This window comes from Trachypithecus francoisi, unplaced genomic scaffold, assembly GCF_009764315.1.
Source record: "Trachypithecus francoisi isolate TF-2019V2 unplaced genomic scaffold, Tfra_2.0 Lachesis_group16, whole genome shotgun sequence".
NCBI classification, from domain to species: domain Eukaryota; kingdom Metazoa; phylum Chordata; class Mammalia; order Primates; family Cercopithecidae; genus Trachypithecus; species Trachypithecus francoisi.
This window is the reverse complement of record NW_022681461.1, coordinates 69,603,887-69,624,825: the sequence shown is the minus strand read 5'-3', so window position 1 is coordinate 69,624,825 and position 20,939 is coordinate 69,603,887. Positions and strand designations below refer to the sequence as shown.

Here is a 20,939-nt window from a genome sequence, read left to right as displayed (position 1 = left end):
AAACAGCATGGTTTAAATCTTGTTTTATAATTATTATGTCTCTGACATTGAGCAGATGACTGAACTACACTGAGTCGCAACTGAGAAATTAAAATAATTTCTGCCTTTCAGGCTTATATTAGAAATAGTTGGAAATTTTGGTAAACTAACTAAACTAAAAGCATTTCCAACATGAGCATCCATTGGATATTCTAGATAAAATGTTACAGATATAACTAGCATCCTTTAAAATGCATAACTGAGATCAGAAAAACAGAAAAGGATATTTCCAGGGGCAAGACATGCAAGAAATAAAATAGAACTGGGAAGTGAACAGGTAAGCCCTGGATCTAAATTTTTGGTTGGTATAGTTTGGATAAGGGAGAGCCATCAGTTTTGGCAATTGAGTGGCTTGAATATTTTTGTTCACCCCAGAAGGGGAGATGTGGCTTTCCAACTCTGCAAGGTAGTGTACTGGGACTAACACTTTTAAAATAGGGATTTTAAATGAGATTTTCAGGACCCCTGAAAATCTACATGTTTAGTGAAAGGGTGTACTAGGGAAAAAATATGTATATGCATATGTCTAGTTACCTACCTTAATAACATGACAATTAACATGATTTGACGTAACTGTCATTAAGACTTACCATCTTTGCCTAGGATATAAGTGGAAATTTAAAACCATTGTCTTATACCTCACAAAGACTTCATGTTTGAATTCATACTGCTGAGTATGGTGTGAAAATGCCTGAGCTGAAAAATTAAGTGGAAAAAAAAAAAAAGATTCCAGGTTAGTGATGTTGCAGGAGTACCTAGAAATTAACGTAAAATCACTCTGAGGGAGGACATGGACTTGACCCAGGGAGCCCATGATTCCCACAGATTGAAATCCACTGAACACGAGTTCACATCTCAAAATTTAAAAACACAAAAAAAAGTAAACAAGGAATCAGTAATAAGGGTCAGTAAACAACCTAAGGGCTTTTTACTAAATTTTGACTTTGGTGAGAAGTATACAAATTAGTATTTTAGAATAAACAGAATACAATAACAATAAAAAATAAATAAAATTAGAAAATACAATTTTCGTAGTTAAAATGAACAAACAAGAGACAAATAATGGAAGTTTAAAAATTTGATAAATCCAAATGAAGGGAAGAAAGGAGGAAAGGAATAAATAAGCAAGGAAAAAATGGAAACGTAAGTCATTATACTAATCAGATTAAAGTCAATTGGATGAAGATGGAGATTCTCTAGTCAGATTTAACTCAAGAAAGTTTTGCTGAAAGGTTAAAGGTAAAAGTGGGGACAATATTTGCCAGCTACATGCTAATCAAACAAATTAATACTGTTTTCAGACTAAGGAAATATTTGGCAAATACGTTACTGTGATTTAAAAAAAGTCATCACATAATGGTAAAAGGAAGATATTATGATTTAGACCTGAATTTACCAAATAATGTGGCCTGGAAATATATAAATCAATGACTTTTACCTAAAAAAAAGATAAATGCATGACATTGTGATACTTTAACACATTTTTCTCAATAATTTGTAGATCAAGCAAACTAAAATATAGTAATAATCTAGAAGGTTTTGAGCAACACAAAAAAATTTGAGCTGATAAAAATTCATAGAACCCTGATACAGAACCAAATTATGAATATTTCCTTCTAGAATAGAGATGCAGACTATTTTTTAAAGTTTTTTTTTTTACCATGTCCTAGGCCACAAAACAAATTTAAACAAATATCAAAGTATCAGTATCACATAGAACATGAGCTCTGTCCACAATGCAGTACATTAACAAACAAAACACAAACAAATGAAACTTTTCAATCAATAGGATCTCTAACAAATAAGCAGAAATCTTAGATATTTGCCAATAAAATTCAGCAATGTATTAAAAACCACATACAATGTTAAAGAGGTGACTTTAACATTAGATGGTCTCTTAATGTAATTCACAATATTTGTGAATTAAATAATTTTTAAAACAGTGATTTTTACTAGATGTAGTGTATTTTTTAAAACCCTGTAAAATCAGATTCCTTCATGAAGAAAAAATTATAGTAAACTGGGAATAAGTAAAATGTAAAAAGTATCTTTTGATCACAGGGTTATATTCAGATGCCCAATTTTGCCGTTGGTCTCCAGCCTAGGGCAGTTAGACAAAACATAGAAACAAAAAAAGTCTGAGGATTGAAAAGGAAACAACAAAACTATCATTATTCCTCATCTATTGGAAACAATATAGAAAAATTACTAAGAATCAACTATTGCTAGAATGACTAAAACAGTCTATGAGGACTTCTAAATACAATATAAATTTATATAAAACTCAATTATTTTTTATTATCCCCAAACTATTAGAATACAAGTATACCTACATGTAATTGTATGGATGTGTGTGTGTATGTGTGTGTATGTAAATAGCTAGATAAAAAGCTATTATTCACTATAGCACTGACACCTATAAAATGCTTAGAGTAAGGCATATATTGCTAATAAAAAATCATCACAATTTTTATGAAGAAAGCTTTAAAACTTTACTGAGACTATAAAAGAAGACCTAAATAAATAAAAAGATAAACTGTGCATAAATGGGAAGACACAGTATCATAAAGATGCCCTTTCTCCTCAAATACACTGATACATTCAATGAAATTAGAATCAAAATCTCAACAGGCATTTTTAAGAATGAAGCTTCACAAGGAGGTTCACATGGAAAAGCAAAGGGCTCTTTTGAAAAGGAAAACTATAGAATGAACTTACAATGTAAATCAAGACTTTTATATTGCTATGGAATTACTATAGACTGCTACTGATAAAACAATAGATAAAAAATAGACCAATGAGGCCAGGCGGCGTGGCTCACGCCTGTAATCCCTTTGAGAGGCCAAAGCGGGCGGATCACCTAAGGTTGAGAGTTTGAGACCAGCCTGACCAACATGGAGAACATGTCTCTACTAAAAATACAAAATTAGCCAGGCATGGTGGCGCATGCCTGTAATCCCAGCTACTCGGGAGGCTGAGGCAGGAGAATTGCTGAACCTGGGAGGCGGAGGTTAAGGTGAGCTGAGATCACACCATTGCACTCCAGCCTAGACGGCAAGAGCGAAACTCTGTCAAAAAAAAAAAAAAAAGACCAATGAAACAAGATAACCCAGAAAAAAAATTATGAACATACTGAAATGATATATGCAAAGGCAGTATTGCAATTCAGTAGTGAAAGTATTAACTCTTATCTTAAAGAGATTAACTAGTGCTGGACACATAATTTTAATACATATTTGGGGAGAAAACAATCCTTATTTCACAGCATTTAAAAAACTATACTGTGGGCCAGGCACAGTGGGTTACGCCTGTAATCCCAACACTTTGGGAGGCTGAGGCAGGTGGATCACCTGAGGTCAGGGGTTTGAAACCAGCCTGGCCAACATGGCAAAACCCCATCTCTACTAAAAATATGATATTAGCTGGGCCTGGTGGCACATGCCTGTAATCCCAGCTACTTGGGAGGCTGAGGCAGGAGAATCGCTTGAACATGGGAGGCAGAGGTTGCAGTGAGCCAAGATTACAACACTGCACTCTAGCCTGGGCAACAAGAATGAAACTCCGTCTACAAAAAAAAAAACAAACAAACAAACAAAAAAACACCGTATTGTAGGTGCTTGAAACCATATAGGTACCAAACAAAACCTTAAAATTATTGAAAGGAAATAAAAGAAACTATTTTATGATTTTAAAGTAACATTTATTCAACAACATATGAAAAATACAAATCATGAAGGACGGGAAATTCTCTTATCAACAAAGCAGCATAAACATAATGAAAAATTAGGAGTCATAGAGTATGAAATGGTATTTGCAATGGCTTTAATTATAAAGAATTAATATCCAGTATATGTAAATATACTTACATATTAATGTATAAAAGCAAAAGCAACTTAATTTAAAATAGGCAAAAGGATGAACAAACAATACGCATGACTAGAAACCTACTTGATCCACAAACGTGTAAAGTTACTCAGGCTTGTTAGTAATCAGGGAAAGGCAAAATAAAACAATAATTAAGTATCATTTAATAACCATCAGATTGACAAAAAAAAAAATTACATATTTGGCAGAATCAAGTGCTGGCAAGGACCTGAAGCAATGGGAAGCCTTTGGGTAGATGTGTTAATTGATACAATCATGTTGGTAAATACTTTGGCAATATCTAGTAGTTGAAGGTGCAATTACCTTAACCTATGATACCATTTTAGCCTTTTTTTCCTTCAGAAAACTCTTGCTGTGTGCACAGAGGAAAAGAACACAAATGTTTAAAGCAACATTGTTGTAAATAATAAACACAGTGATTAAATAACAATAATAGCAATAATAAAAGAACCAACCTAGGTATCTATCAAGAAAAGAATGGCCAAATAAAGTATAATATATTCATACAATAAAATATTTATGTTAGTGAAAATACGCCAGATCTATTTGTAGCAATATGTGTGATCTCAAACAATGCTAAGGAAAAAAGAAAAACAGCCAGCTACAAAATAAGTATAGTATTTAAACATCTATGAAATTTAAAATATGTAAAACAATACATATGTGCAAAAAGTATAAAAATGTGCATGGGATGGAAATGAGATACAGGAGGAGCATACAGGTGGGTTTAAACTTAATCACTATTTATTCCTTTCACACCAAAAATAAAAGATATGAAGAAAATATGGCACAAAGTTATAATTTGACAAAGCTGTACAGTAAGCCAATGAACATTGGTTATAGTATAGTCTGTACTTTTCTATATAACTGAAGTCTTTTCTAATTAAAACAATAATAATAGCATGTATAGTCTTTGGCTCATCATCTCAGGCTCAAAAAGTGAATGTTTCCTTCCCTTCCCATTCTTGGCTGAAGGCTTATATACAAAGTGCCCAGACATTACCCTCTGGTTCTTAGCTCAAGGCTAGACTGGAATACTTGGGCTCTTCCTGAGCCAAAGGCATCCTAGGTGGTCCCATCTTATGTCTTCTAACTCAGACAATCTAGGTGATAGGTCCAGACCTACACACATTCTCAGTGCAGAATTTTAAATGCTGAAGCAGTTTGTAGCCTATGGAAAAGCTCAAGACATAAGGATACAACACTACACTCCTCATTAAATTAGAACCATGGATTGCAGAACTAATCATCACATCCTTCCCAGATTCTTCTTTCATAGATTTTAAAAAATGAATGGACAGAAAGAGGAAATGTCTTGTCCATGATCAATGAGTCAGCAGTAGTATTTCATAGGGAAATATTACGAAATTAATATAGAAAAACAAAGATTTGGAAGTCACAAGACACAAATTCCAAATCTTTCAACTGGTCTTTGTATGTAAGTTCTTTGTGATCCAAAACAAAGTCTTCTGATTTCTGTTCTGCTGTACTTTCAGAAAGCTTGGGGCTTCCGTCTTTGGAAAGCACCGTCTTGGAATGGAGTTAGACCGAACTGGTTCAAGTCCCTACTCCATGACAAAAATATTGTGACTATCGGCAAGTAGCTTAATCTTCCTAAGTGTTGTTAGTTTCCTCATCTGACAAAGAGGATAATTATTCAAGGGATTGTTCTTTTGGTTGAGACTGTACATACAAAACATGATACATAGTGCCTAGCATATAATAAGTAGGCAACACATAGAAACTATGATTACTGTTTTTATTTCAGAAGATGGAGTTTTAAAGAAATATAATACAGTTTAGTTATAGAGACTATTTGAAGAGATAGACAATGATAAATGAATGCTATGATATGGAAACAATAGGATCAATAAAGACTATTTAAGGAGCTCACAGAGAGTTTTCTGGAAGAAGCAAAATGTGATGTTTCCATAGGGTAATGAGGCTGTCTCTCCCCTTCCTCCTATATGACTTTTGTGTTTCTTTTTTGACCTTCACAGTGGTATGGGACAAGAATCAAACATCCCAATTAAAAGACAGAAAAACAGACCCCTGCAAAATCACATGACTTGTCTACAAATTTCAGATAGGTTTTAACTGACTTATCATATTAACTACATATCAATACGCTTTAATTTATGCATTTTAAATGCATATTTAAGCTTAAGTCATAAGGTATAATACATACCTCTTTATGTATGTATTAATATTTTAGATAATGATTTCACAACCTGTAATTAAATTTCAGTGTAAGTTGTGCTCTAAATTTGATATACATTTACCATCAATATGACTTTCTGAGGCAGAATATTGAGATTATTTTCAATCAGAAATGCCAGCATTTTTGTTTCTAATTATCAGAAATACAACCCTATGGCACATATGCCATTTGCGATATGTGTTAAAGAAAGATGGCTAAATGTAGAAAAAGGTATTTTGTTTTGTTTTGTTTTGTTTAAAAAAGGAAAAAGGCATGAGGGCCAGGCACAGTGGCTCATGCCTGTAATCCCAACACTTTGGGAAGCCAAGTGGGGAGGATCACTGGATCCCAGGTGTTCTAAACCAGCCTGGGCAACTTGGTTAGACTCAGTCTCTACAAAATATATTTTAAAAATTAGCCACTGTGGTGGTGCATGCCTGTAGTCCCAGCTACTAGGGAGGCTGAGATGGGAGGATTGGTTGAGCCAGGGAGTTTGAAGCTACAGTGACAGCTATGACTTCTGCCTGGGTGACAGAGCAAGACTGTCTAAAAAAAAAAAAAAAAAAAAATTGCAAAGATTCCACAGAACAACCCTTCAGAATAGACAAACAACTTCATCACATTAAAATATATTAGCTACAAACAAAATATTCAGATGCAGACTTGATGATTTACTACTAATGATCGTTGAAGTTTAAAAAGAAAAAACTGAAAATGGCATTCAAAATTTGATGAAATAAATCAGAAGTAGCCAAAACAATCACATCTCAGATGACCTGCTAAAATTTTAGTTCCAAAGAAAGAGTAAATTGGAAATTTCAGCTTGGTAGCAAGCTCCTGTTGCTGCAGTAAATGAAAAGATTTTGAGCTGGAGAGTGACTCTAGATTTAAGAATATTCTCACGACGTTGGCAAGACTGGAAACGGGATATGGTCGAGGCAGGACATTAAGCCAGAAGCTGCTTTGGCCATCAAGATTGACATATGGGCCACAGGAGAATTGAAGAAAGGATGATGTAGAAACTCCTGAGTGGGGAGAATTGAGAGGGCTTAGGGTCCATCTGAATGTAGGAGGCACAGGAGGGGAAGGAGTTCAAGTGATAGCATAAGGCTTTCCAGATGGTTTTAGGAGCAGCTGAAAGGCACAACTTGACAAAAATGTCCTACATTTAGACCAACAATGAAATAGGTTCTAACCTCCAACAAAGCCTTCAGAAGCCACTAGCTTATCCTTCTGAAGGAAATCTGTTCTACCTAGGTTCTTGAGAAAAGAGCCCTCATTTAACATTAACTCTGACTTTAACTTGGAGAAAATATAGTTTTATCATGGGAATTTTTCTGTGGAAAACATGATCTTTTTAGTAATTGTTGTACTCATCCCACTGTCCCCACCTTTTAACTTCAGGGAGTGACTTGGACTTTTATTTTTCTATCTGAAAATGTGAGATAGCAACACCTTCCTCAAAGAGCTGCTTAAGCTTCTGGAAAACAATGAAATATGAACCACACACACACACAGCTAGAAGAAGTAAGGTTTCTGTACTAATCAAATATGATGTTGGTGGATAAGAAGGAGGTCAGTGGGTGGAAGTTACAGGGACACAGATTTCGCCCCAGGGTAAAGAGAAACCTTCTGGGATCCAGAATTTTCAGAAGCTGAAATGGGTCACCTGGAAAGAGAGCAAGCTGCCAGGCACTGGGGGTGTTCCAGCCACGTGAAGTAGTAGAAAAGATACTTTTCATCAAGCCATGACACACATGGTAGATCATGGCTCCATGTTCATGGGTTTGCCTAACCAAGGTTACATTACTTATTTGTGTCTCCATCTTTTCTAATAAGGGGACCATAGCATAAATTCAGTGGACAAGGATGTTGATAGTTAGCCATTAATTGTAATGGATTAACATTTATTAAATGTTTATCATAGGCTGGGCACATATGTGCTTTATAAATGTTCTCACTTAATCTGCAGATAAATGCTGTGAAGCCAGGTTTATGACTGATTCGAAATAGGCTCAGAAAGGTGAAACACCAGCCCATGACTTCCTGGCTAATAAGTGAGGCAGCCAGGACAGAAACACATGTTTTCTTGTCTCTATGTTGAAGTTTATTGAGGAAAAGGAGGAGGAAGAGATGAGGCAAGAGGACAAAGTGGAGAGAGGAGGAAAACATTCACAAATATTAACCAAGCACCTTAAATATGATCAGCCATAAATCACTCATGACACATGACAGAAGTGAAAAACACAATGTAGAGAGGTACTTTTCATACTCACCCTTTTCCAGAGAACTACCCCTATCTACTTAGACAATGACCGGATAGCCCCAGTGGACTGGGATGTAGTCTGAAGAAAAGTTCTTATTTGATGTCACAACGTGGCCATTTAAAAAATATAAAACATGCCTCCATGTTTTAGAACAAAATGAACACACAATAGAATGCATGTCATATTTATCATGTAACTTTGTGTATCCCCTGGGATTGTTACGTTTTTCTCCACCCCACTCCAGTTTTAGAATTATCACCGGATGAAGTGTATGCTCATTAGTCTAGATGTGGATAAAGTAGCCAACAAGCTAAATGAAATCATAAACCCTATAATTCTATCAACAAAATAGGATTCAAGGTTTACAAAACAACCATCATTCATGCATAAAAATCTCCCAAGATATTTGTACATCCACCTATTTCATTTTCATTGGCAGAGCACTAAGTCTCCAGGGATTTTTGGTCTACCCACAATACTAGTAGTTCCAGTGCTGCTAAAACAAACTCCCTTTGGGGTAATACATCCAACATTCTCAGGAAAGTTGTGTTCTTTCCCAGAGTCCTTCAATGCTCATAAACTCCAACTCATTATTGCGTTGAGAGTCTGAAGACATTCTCTGTCCATCGCCCCTGCACCTGTTATCTTGCTGGCCTTAACCAAACAGCCCAAACCCTAACAGCAGCTGAAATAACAGATGGGCAGGAGAACTTGAGATTTTTTGACATCATCCTTTTGTTTATGAAATCCCCCCCAACTCTGGAATCTGATAGGAATTCTCTTCATTATCATTTTGTGATTTTTCCCATGGTACTTTTTATTATTAAAAAAATTATTATTAAAAAGAATAGATACAGAGGTAGATGAAAGACAGGAATAACATCTTCATTTGAGAAATTTGAGAATGGTCATAAAGGAAATAGGGAGGTAGATGTGGTCATGTGGAACTGACATAAACATATATTTGCCTTGGAGGATAATTGGCAGTAGCCGTGTTCATTTGGTGGCTTGTTTTTGAGGAAGTCAGAGCAGGTACTAGCAAGTCTTTAGGTCGAGGAGAGATGCAATCTAGGCAAGTTGGAAATCTGGCAGGAAGTAGTCCTTGGAATTGTGATTCCCAGGACATGACCCGACTTTGCAAGGGGTGAGGTTATTAAAACAGACCTAAAATAGGGATAAGAAAGGCAGAATATAGGATATCACTTAATAGCATATGATTATAAACAAGTTGCTTTACCTTCCTGTGCCTCAGATTCACCATCTGTAAAATCAACATGTAAATACTAGCAGCCATGTAGGGATGTTTTGATTCTCAAATAAGAAATTCATGAAAAGTGTTTAGCCTAAGGCCCCATATTCTATTAATGGATGCTGTTATTATTATTATTATTATTATTATTATTATTATTATGTCGAGAGTGAAAGAAGTAGGGAGAAGCAAGTGACAGGGAGGCAGAGATCCACTGTACATGCAGCATCAGAAAGAGGTTTGCTCACGTGTAATGGAGTTTCTGCTCAGGTTTTAAAATGAGGAAACATGATCAGATAATGGCCTAGGAATCTGATGTGGTGCTTTCCCACCTCTGTGCTTTTGTTTATATTTATTTTTCCTGAATGGTTTCCTCACAAATATCTTCATTTTTAGTCATTTGCCATCTGATACTTTTCCAACAGGGTTGCTGTATAGGTTAAATTAAACCTAGTAAGTACATAGTTATCAGTCAATTGATGCTAGTTATTACTGTACATTTTAGTGTAGTCCATTATACTTAGCCAACTGATGTCACTATAGTAGACAATAGAAAGTATTGGATAACTAAATGTGCATTTGATTTCACAAATGAGCAAGACTGATAGAATGTACTCCAGGGGATCAGTTTACCATTCTCTCCTTGTCTGCCCAGTATTGTAATTGTATAATTATGTCTTCTTTGTATTTTCCAGGGATCTAAATCTTGGCAGTGTGTACCAGTATTGGGTCATAACTATTTCAGGAACTGAAGAGAGTGAGCCGTCACCTGCTGTCACATACATCCATGGAAAAGGGTACTGTGGCGATGGCATTATACAAAAGTAAGTAGATCTAATTAAAGAAAGAAGAGGAGGGATGCTGATTAGGTCAAGAGATGGTTAGGGTGCTGAATAGAAGAGCTTATGACATATCATTCGATGCATGAGCTGTGAACTACTAGTGGTCCCCAGCAGTCTCTGGATTGGTCTCCAAACAATTTGCTGAACTCAGAAGAAAAGCAATGACTATTTTTTTGAACACATACATTTTACAACTATGTAATACAACATATGATTGAGACAGAACTACCCTTATGTACCTACTATCATTTGCTCTTGCTCTCAGTTGCTTTATGTGTGCTACGAGGATTCCATTAGATTTTTCCGTCCCAGTCACAGCACACATTCAGTTAACATGATACAGTTCATCTAGGTTAAAACACTTTTAGGTACTTTGCTGGTTACCATTCACATTTGTGAAAACTGCATATTTATTTGTTACCTCTATTGTATCATATTATATAACAATTTACAAAATGGGTCAAAGGCTCATAAAGATAGCGAAGTATTTTAACTCACTACAATGTTTAACCCATAAATAATAAACAGTACTCTGGAGTGAATATTGAATGTGTATATGAGTACACTGAGGCAAATGAATCAGTAAGTGTGGATTTTATCAGATTATCAATCCATTCATCCCCTTATTCTCAGGACAAGATGCTATGCAACTGGCAAATAGGGAAGAGGAGCCACCAAGACTTTTGTATTGTTTAAAACTCAATAAATAAACTTTTAAGCGCTTTTCCTCCAGAATAAGAAAAAAGTTTTCTAGCACAAAATTGAGAGTTTTGTCTCTAGAGGTGGAGAAGACACCAATAATCTTTCAGAATTATATCTCTTATTGCTAAAATTACGTTCCTCATTGCTAAAGTGTTTATCTGCAAGTCACACTATTGCTAAGAGACTTTTTAAACTATGGACAGATTTAATGATAAACATTACATGTGGAGAAGGCAAAACAAGCTATTGGCAAAATTCCTTCATTAAATAGCACTGCTGGGTGTCACATAATATCTGTGCAATATGGAATTGCAATTACTATTTCTATAAGAGGAGGGGTGGTATGAAAAAAGAATTTGCTTCACAGTTGGATGAAACCACTGATGTGTAGAACATGAATCAACTCACAGGAGTAGTACATATATGAAAGACACACACTAGATGACTCTTTCTTTCTGTTCATCACTAACACTAAGCTAGAGGGGAAGAACAATTTAATTTGTTTCTGATGATTTTGTGGTATGGAATGTAAACTGGAAACCTCTGCTTTAGGATGAAAGGACCAGCTAGGAATACAGCAAGGATGATGCAGTAATGCAAGTGAAAAGAGCTGGCATATGAATACTCATCCACATAAACATCAGTTATTTGCCAGCAGTATTCTTTCTGAACATAACTTAACATTAAAGGCAATAGAAATATTGCAAACATGATCAGATGATTGACAAGTTATATCTTTTAAACTTGCTGTGTAAAAAGATAGCAGTATGCACAAGATTCTGTTCCTCTTTGCTCCCCACTCCACAACTAAAGTTTGCCAACTGTTAATGAAAAGGTACTAACTCAAGTTATTAAAATAAGAAATGGCATTTAAAAAATTGGCACTGATAAGGCAAGTAATTATTTGCATAATCTCAAGTGGCTTTCTGAAGCAGGAACATATATTTATATCATATATATATTTCGGGCTCATATATTTATTTCTTAAATATCCTACACCTGAAATTTAATATCTGAATTGTCAAAATGTTTAAGATTGAAGAGATTAGTGTAAGGGTTTTTAAGTGTTGCATTATAGTGCAACTCAGCTGATTGCCAAGAATTTGACTCCTCAAGCACAGAATAGAAAGCGCCTCACTTGTTTGAGCTATTTGACATACAAGGCTGTGTGTATTTAAGGTCCACATTCATATATAGCAACAGAAATAGAATATATAGTTTCCAATGCAGTAAAATTGGGGAAAGGGAAACTTCCCGCTCTTCTCTCCCACATTAATGCATCAAATTCCAGGTTTTAATACAGCTGCTGTCTGATTGAACATTGAACAATTAAGCAAAGGGCTCTCCATGGAGAAAGTACCCCATCATTTGTGGGTCCAATAATGAATTTCATATCTAGAATATCCAGAAAACATTTGCAGTCATTGCTGATAACTTATAATTGTGATTTGGGAATTTCTAATTTAGCCCAATTTTTTTTTTCAAGTCGCCAGATTTCGATCCTCATCTGCAGCTCATCTCAGTTCATGGTGGAAACAGATATAGATGCATTGGTTAAACACTGCAAATGATATCATTCTTGCTGATCTAAAACTATTAGTATCATAATTATTATTAATTTTAAATAGTATACTTGGCCGGGCGCGGTGGCTCAAGCCTGTAATCCCAGCACTTTGGGAGGCCGAGACGGGCGGATCACGAGGTCAGGAGATCGAGACCATCCTGGCTAACATGGTGAAACCCCGTCTCTACTAAAAATACAAAAAAAAACTAGCCGGGCGAGGTGGCGGGCGCCTGTAGTCCCAGCTACTCGGGAGGCTGAGGCAGGAGAATGGCGTAAACCCGGGAGGCGGAGCTTGCAGTGAGCTGAGATCCGGCCACTGCACTCCAGCCCGGGCGACAGAGCGAGACTCCGCCTCAAAAAAAAAAAAAAAAAAGTATACTTAATTTAATACAGTTTTTTTTTTTTTTAGTATTTTTACCTAGAATTAGTATCTTGCATAAACATCAAACACATGTTCAGTTACCTGTAGATATCAAATATTTGTTGATATGCTTTGTAGGAAACTAAATATAGCTTACGGATGTTTCCCTAAGTGGGGATGGGGAGTGGGGGGAAGGGAAACTTTGGGGAAAAGAAGGGATAGAATGATGCAAGTTAATTTGCTCTGTCTGTAAAAGAATTTATGAAGAAATATCGATAGATGCAGCACTCAGTGAGGCCCTTAATGGATGAGTGCTGTCTTAAATGGTCCATAGCAGCAGGTCCTACATTTCATAGATCGGATAAAGGTGAAGGCAATGGATGAGCATTTTGATAATGACAATAACATTTATACACACTTCTTGAGCCTCTACTGTTCATGAAGCACTGTGCTACATTATTATCTCCTTGACTTCTCCCACCCAACAGCCATGTGAGATAGGTCTTATAATACTTTACAGATAAACAACAAATGCACAAAGAGATTATAGAGGTTTTCTCAAGCTTCCATGTCTGGTAAGATGTAGAACCAGTACATGAACAGAGGGCCCAAATTCTCATCTGGATTCCCCATTGCGTTGTTGTGTGATGTGACAACTCTGCAAAACTAACAAGTAAAGGAGTGGCTACATGTTGTCTGTTATATCCTAGGCACTGTGCCAGAAACTGGGGTGCTAGGATGATGAAGACTCTGTCACTTCCTTTGGCAAATTACAGTCTCTTATAAGGGGCTCTCAAGTAACAGGCAAAGGCAGTCAGTTTGACAAGTGCTGTGATAGATGGAGCAAGATGTCTATGGACACAGAGAAAGATGGCCACCCGCTCCAGCTCCAGAGGTCAAATAAGGTTTCGCAGAACCTCTTTATCTAATGATAGATCTGTCATGCCTAGAAGATACTTGTAGTGACCCGAATGTTTTGTTTAAACCAGTAGAACACTGTTTGGGTGGCAATGGAAGGGAGGTTGAAAGTAAGCTTTGTGGCTTAGGGAACCAGCCCAGGTATTTTTTTTTAAGTCTTTTCCAAAACAATCCATGAATTAGCTTAGAAGCACAAGGTTATCAGCAATTTCCAGCAAGCAAGATCCACTGCCAGAGAATGCTGAGACCAGCTAGAAATACAAACTTCTTTGCTCATAGGTGTGCAGACAGGAGAGGACTTGGGTGGCTCTTTGGAGATCAATGCAATGCCCTAGACATCCTAAGGATTGATTGCAAGGCATTATCCTGCTACTCTGACACCTCTTAAAAGCAACAAACATTGTCCAGTGTTAATTGCCTGGGTGAAAGGAGAAGTCTAAGGCCTCTTCCATGCTGTGACAGGTCCCAGCTGGTCTCTGGGGAGGGAGGGACAGCTGTCACACACTCTGCAGAGACCTCCCAAGGCAAAGTGGGAATGGGGACTGTGACTCCTTGAGCATCTTCTATGTGTCACCCACTGTGCTGACCACTTTAAGCTACTCAGAGGAGTAGGACTAATTATCTCCATTTTAGCACATGAGAAAACTGAAGTTCAGCATCCACAGGAGCACTGTTTAATGGATTTTTCTGCAATGATGGAAATGTGTTCTGTGCTGTTCATTACAGTAGCCACTAGCTACATGTAGTTCCTGAATACTTGAAATGTGGCTACTATGACTGAGGATTGGAATTTTAATTATAATTCATTTCAATTAATTTAAATTTAAATCATCACAGAAATATCAGATCAAGAGGTCAAGTGACTTAGTCAAGATTATACAGTTAGTTTGAAACACGGGGTTCTAAACCCAAGTGTTTTGTTTTTTAAAGGATGACCGTTTTCCAGAAAGCAATAACCCATTCAGACTTTCAGGTTTTGCTCTTCCTTCTTGTCACCTAAGCCCAATTCAAAGATCATTGCTCATTTTCTGCCCATCCCAACCTTTGCAAAATCATCCTTAGGTGATGGAAATAATTCCAACAAAAACAAAGGGAGCATTAGTATTTCTTAACAGTGTAGTCTCGCAGCCTTGGAGTTCTTGACACCAAGAAATGACACACCCAATGGAGAAAGCAAAACTTTCCAATGGAAGGGTGACTAAACTTGAATGCATGAATGAAAAAAAAAATTGTTACCTTTAAGTATATTGGGAGAATAAGAAGGATATCAAGGCAGGGAGTGGTGAAGGAACAGAATCTCTACATTTTCCTTCAGATATGCTCTTTTAAGATCAGAAACAAGGAAATGTCCATGAGACTTCCTAGATGCTGTGAGAGCAAGACCATTTATTTGTTAATCAGTTCCTCCATGTGTTACTCCCATCTGACTTGTTAACTGACTCAGAGAATCTCAGAGAATGAGTTGGAATCAGGAATTCCACTTTGCCATCAGAAACACAAAACAAAGCAAATGTGAAAGTATCTTATAAGTCTACACCTTTTAGAAATCTCATCTTGAAGATGAAGAAGCAGAGACTCAGACAGAGAAAGGGATTTGTGCAAGGTCTCACTGACAGTTCATGGCCCAGGGAGGGACTTTTCCATGTCCAGCCATGGTTTTGAGACTAAATTGGCAAATTTCTCTTCCATATCTGCTCTGCAGAGACCAAGGTGAAGAATGCGATGACTTGAACAAGATCAATGGTGACGGCTGCTCCCTTTTCTGCCGACAAGAAGTTTCCTTCAATTGTATTGGTACGTCTTTTTCATTTCTCGTGGCCTTCATGAAGAAGTGAACGGTGCAGAATGGTTGGTCAAGAATAGTTATCTAAATGATGATTCACCCCTTTGTATTACACCTCTTTATTGAGTGCCTCCTACGTGCCAGGCACTGTTTTCAGTATCAGGAAATACAGCAGTGAAAAAACAAACAAAGCAATCCCTCAAGAGCTTAAGCTCTCATAGATGATGCCAATGACAGGTAACTTCTTTTGATCAAGCTTTACCTTACAAACATCCCTGCTTTTCTTCACATTAACTGTCTGGGATGGGTATTACTGGAGATGTTTTAAGGCTTTTATTCCTACTTCAGAGATAAGAAAAAATTCAAATGCCAGAAAAATTTCAAAAGTTGTCCAGAGTTATACAGGTCAAAGTGATTAAAGACAGAATTAGAACTTGAACCTGATTTTGTCTGATTCTCAAGCTCAACTCATTTTGCTTTGCAACCTCCAGCCGGGATCCAGGAACCACCAGGGTCCCCTCTGCAGACTCAGAAACTTGGGCAGTCTCTCCGATCTGAGAAAGGAGGAATAGCAGACCAGCCTGTGTTTAGGAAGCAAATGTCCTTTTCCCACCTTCACCAAGCCATTTGGGAAATTTGTTTTCCTCTGCCTTCTCTTGGAGTCTGGCTGATCTTGTTGTTTCAGCCCCACTTGGGAGGCCCTGGTCAGCCCCGGGCTGGTAAACAGACAGGGCTTGGGGGGCAGGGGTGGAATTTTGAGCTGGCCCAGATGAGATCATACTTCCTTTAAGATGCAAATCGATACCTGAAGATCAAAGGTCCCCCAGCTAATCCCCTGGGCTGGAGGTGAAAACTAATCACAATTCATTTGCAAGTACAAAAGACAGAGGTGCTCTATCTGAAGAGAGAAGGGGCAGTTACAAGGGGATGAAAACCTTCGTGGGAAGATTTCTCACTGACAGGCAATTTTCCAAGACTAAAGAGGAAAAGATAGCATTGCATCCTCGCATCTGCAGTGCATTACAGGAGTGCATTTAGACATTCTTTCTCCCAGTAGATTGTGAGCTCCGTGACGGTGAAGACCATATATCACATGTGTCTTATTCAATTCTCAACACACATTTGTTGAGCACCTACTATCTTCTTGGCACCCAGTAGGGGCTAAGCAACACAATTGAAATGCTCTGTAAATATTTATGGTTGGAAGATAGGAAGATGCCCCAGAAGGAAGGACATGGGAGTTTCTAGGCAGGGCCTTGGGTTTTAAATTGCCAAAAAATTTTCTCTCCTCTGTTGATTTGAGTATGGTCTGGTCCGTAGTGAAAGCTTGATACTAGCCTAGTGGTGTAGTGGAAAGAACTTTGGATTAAAATTAGGAAAACCAGGTTCCAGTGCCAGCTGTGCTGAGAACTTACATAAATCTGGCCAAGTGGCTTCCTTAGTCTTGGCCTCAGTTTACCTACTGTAAATTTTTAAATGATTGTGTTAAGTGGTCTTAACTTAAACTTAAGAGCCTTACCTGCACTTCTGTTGTGTGATTTTTTGAGGTGGGTGACTGAATTCCTTCTAATTGTGAGCTCTACCTGAGCCAAACTCTTACCTTTGTCATCATCCTTATGGCAACTAACACTAGTCCCAGACCATGGTGAAAAATATCTGCCTATTTAACTTGCACTGATGTGGCATGTAACTTATGTGCTTCTGGGAAGAAAGTAGGATGGGATGAAGGTAGGATGTGGTACCCTGAAAAGGATGCTTGAGCCTTGACATTCATTTGCTGTGTTGCTTTAGAACTATGCAATGATCAGGAAAAATAAGGACATCTCTAATAGGTAGAAGCTCCTCATCAATGGAAGGGGTCTGCAAACTGTGGTCCCTAGGCTATAACCAGCCTACTCCCTGTAATTGTAAATAAAGATTTATTGGCACACAGTCACACTCATTACTTTGCATATTGACTGTGGCTGCTTTCATGCTACAATGAAAGAGTTGAGTGATGGCAGCAGAGATTCCATGGCCCAAAGAAACTAAAATATTTATTATCTGGTATTTTACCTATGAAGTTTATCAACCACTGTTCCATTGATTTGGGATATTTTATATGCTTGTTTACTGGAGTCAGGTGCAGATAGTAGGTGAAAATCATAATGTGGTTCACCATTTCTTATTAACAAAAAACTGCATTTTAAACATACAGTGTAGCTGGAAGTGGTGACGGGCACCCATAATCCCAGCTACTTGGGAGGCTGAGGCAGGAGAAGCACTTGAACCCAGGAGACAGAGGTTGAAGTGAGCCGAAATCGCGCCATTGCATTCCAGCCTGGGTGACAGAGTGAGACCCTGTCTCAAAACAAAATAAAAAAGATGAGGGAGTTTCCAAGAGGATGAGACTGAGATCCTCCTAGGTTCATTTTGTAGACTGTTATTCTCTACCAGATTCTGTGTTCTGCTGCAGATGATGATATTTGCTGAATACTTCTTATATACCAAGCACATTTATAAACTCTTATTCTCACAACAACTCTTTTACTGAACTGCCCTTTCAAAAGAGGAAGTTGAGGCATGGGGTGATGATCTAAGGATACACCCTTAGATGTATCCTTAAGTTAAGGATACATCTAAGGGTGGAGCTGGAATTTAAACTCAGAGAGCCTGACTCCGGAGCTCACTATGGTAAGTTACCTGCAAAAAAGGATAGCTCCTGGTTTTGCAGGCTTTCAGGGTGAATGAAAAAAAAAATTGCAAAACAAGTCATGTCACAAATTAATGGAACGGAATACAAAACTGTCAGTGGTGTGGACAGTGTCCAGGGAAGGCTCTCTGTTACCCCTGTATGTTGAGTGGAGTTTATGTGAGAGAAAAGCCTTCAGCTACGCCCTTCACTGGCCACTTAAAATCTCATTATAGACACTCACAGAGATACAGGCATTCCAGAGATCCCAGCTCCCAGGGACTACATTCCAAAGACAAATCATGTAGCTCAAGTCTAGAAAACGATTTTCCTCTAAAAGGAACAGCTGAAAAATAGACAGTGAATCCTTACTCCCAGCAGACCAATCTTTAATGAGTCAGAGAAATGAGACAAGTGTGGGAGGCTGTGCTGAGGTTGACATTGTTTCCATGATTGCATTTGTTAAGACAGTGGTCAAGATAGCAGCCAGGAGATCAGGCATACCATGACTTAGATGTGTAACTTTGGCTAAGCCTCAGTGTTCTCATGTAGAAAATGGTAAAAGTCCTAGAACCCAACAGTGGAAGATATTTACCAATATTTTTGGATGCTTTCTATCAGAATTTCCTTCCTAGACTTAGGAGATAATTATTCTAATAAGGAAAAACCCAACCCTTAGTATAGAAGTTGATTATCCAAGTGTCTCCTCCTGGTCTTCCTGGTAGCTTGAGTGTGGGTATATAAAACCTAGGCTTTCCCTCTGCCCTCCAATCAGACACACCAACCCAAGACTTTGAATTGGAAGCTAGTAGTCCTTAGACTTAGGGATACTGTAGACACCATTTGCTGAGGATGGTGTGAGTAGCCACATCCATACCAGCCTCCTAAGTACCAGGGAAGGCATCTAGCATCAAAGCTGAGACAGCTATGCACAGCACCAGCTCTGGATCCACTCACTAAACTAGTTCTGGGACCTAATCTTGGGCTTGGAATTGAGTTTCAGAGCACACAATCCTGGCTCTCCAGAGAGTGTTCCATACGTACCCAATATTCTTCGAGTAAATTTTGCTTGTTTGTTTTGCTTGATTTATCCAAAGTTGTTTTTTGTTGACTGTCACTCAGAGTCTTGACTGAAAATTATTGCCATAAGATAATGTGAGATTTAACCCCATTTCTAGCAAGTTGGATGTGCTTGATGCACATGAGCTATTACTTTTCTCTGTGTGTGTTTGTGTGGAATGTTGGGGGCACAGGATACCAGCAGCAACCACCATTTATGGATACTCACTAAGTGATAGGTTCTTCATATGCACTTCTGTTTTCTGTGAACTACAGGTGGTCTCTTGTTTCCATATGTGAGATCTGAGGTATCTTATAACATCTTCACTTGCACCAGGTCACACAGCACACAGAGGTGTGATCCTGTCTCCAGTCTGAGTAGAGAACCCTGCTTTTTCTACTCCTCTGCCTCTCCATTTGAATGACTTTCTTCCTTCCTTCCACCATTCTTTCCTTTTTCTTCTTTTCTCTTCACCTCTTCCTCTTCCCCCTTTTTCCTCTCCTCCTCTTCTTCTTCCTTCACTCCTTCTTCTACCTCTGATTCTTCTCCTTTTTCTCCTTCTCTTCCTCTACCTCTTCCACCTTTTTCTCCTTCTCCTGCTTCGATTTAGAAAGGCTGATGTTTTCTCTGGCTGAGTAACACCAGTGTTAGGGTGGGTGACAGATTTATGGTGACATTCCCATTCACTTTTCAGAAGCCCACACATCCGGAAATATTCCCAAGGTGCCAATGTGTTATTATGCAACACCCTGGGGACTTCCCGTTCTCAATTTCCCACCCCTGGTGCCCTCATCCCCCAGCACATAATAAGTTGCTTGTTAAAATGAACACCACCCACATGACCTCCCAAGCAATGCAGGCTTCATCCCCTTGCAATGTGGAAGTTATCTTGTCTTTTTTCCCCCTCTTTTAAAAATATAACATACACCAGGCCTGAGGTTTCAGTGAAAAAATGTGGTATCAGTAAAATGATAACTCCCCGCAACAGGCACTGGCTGCAGGCATTGTTCACAGCATTGGGAATTCTGTCTCTAAAGCACTGAGTCATAAACTACAGACAGGCTGCTGATAAAAGCTGAAGGAGGTGGGGTAACAGTCAAATTAGTCAGACAAAATGTGAAGGGTCCCCAAAAGGGGTTATACTTTGTAATATATCTTTAGTTGGTGCTGGAAGCGTGCTACCTTCTGTGATGGAATCTAGTGCATTACAGGAGATGCAGCTGTGGAGACGCCCTCATGTTCTGTTTTGACTTCCCACCCTGTATTCTTCAGCATAGCCGGGTCCAGGTCCTAGTTTAGACCTAGAGGCCTCCTGGCTGCAGCTTAGCATCTCAGAGTCTGTTTTTCCCTTTGTGAAATTAGGGAGACTGGACTGAGGACTCTAAAGCTTCTTCCCTC

General features: G+C 38.1%; 1 protein-coding gene across 2 annotated transcripts in view; it reads left to right on the top strand.

Annotated features, from left to right (window-relative positions):
- Positions 1–20,939, top strand: part of PAPPA (pappalysin 1) — a 255,057-nt gene that overhangs the window by 103,723 nt on the left and 130,395 nt on the right. For both annotated transcript variants that reach the window (XR_004443585.1, XM_033237652.1), the window contains exons 8-9: positions 10,336–10,464; positions 15,730–15,821. Coding sequence is in view for 1 of the 2 variants with exons in the window: in XM_033237652.1 (XP_033093543.1) it covers positions 10,336–10,464; positions 15,730–15,821 (221 nt within the window). In the remaining variant the exon portion in view is untranslated. The remainder of the gene's footprint in view (positions 1–10,335; positions 10,465–15,729; positions 15,822–20,939) is intronic.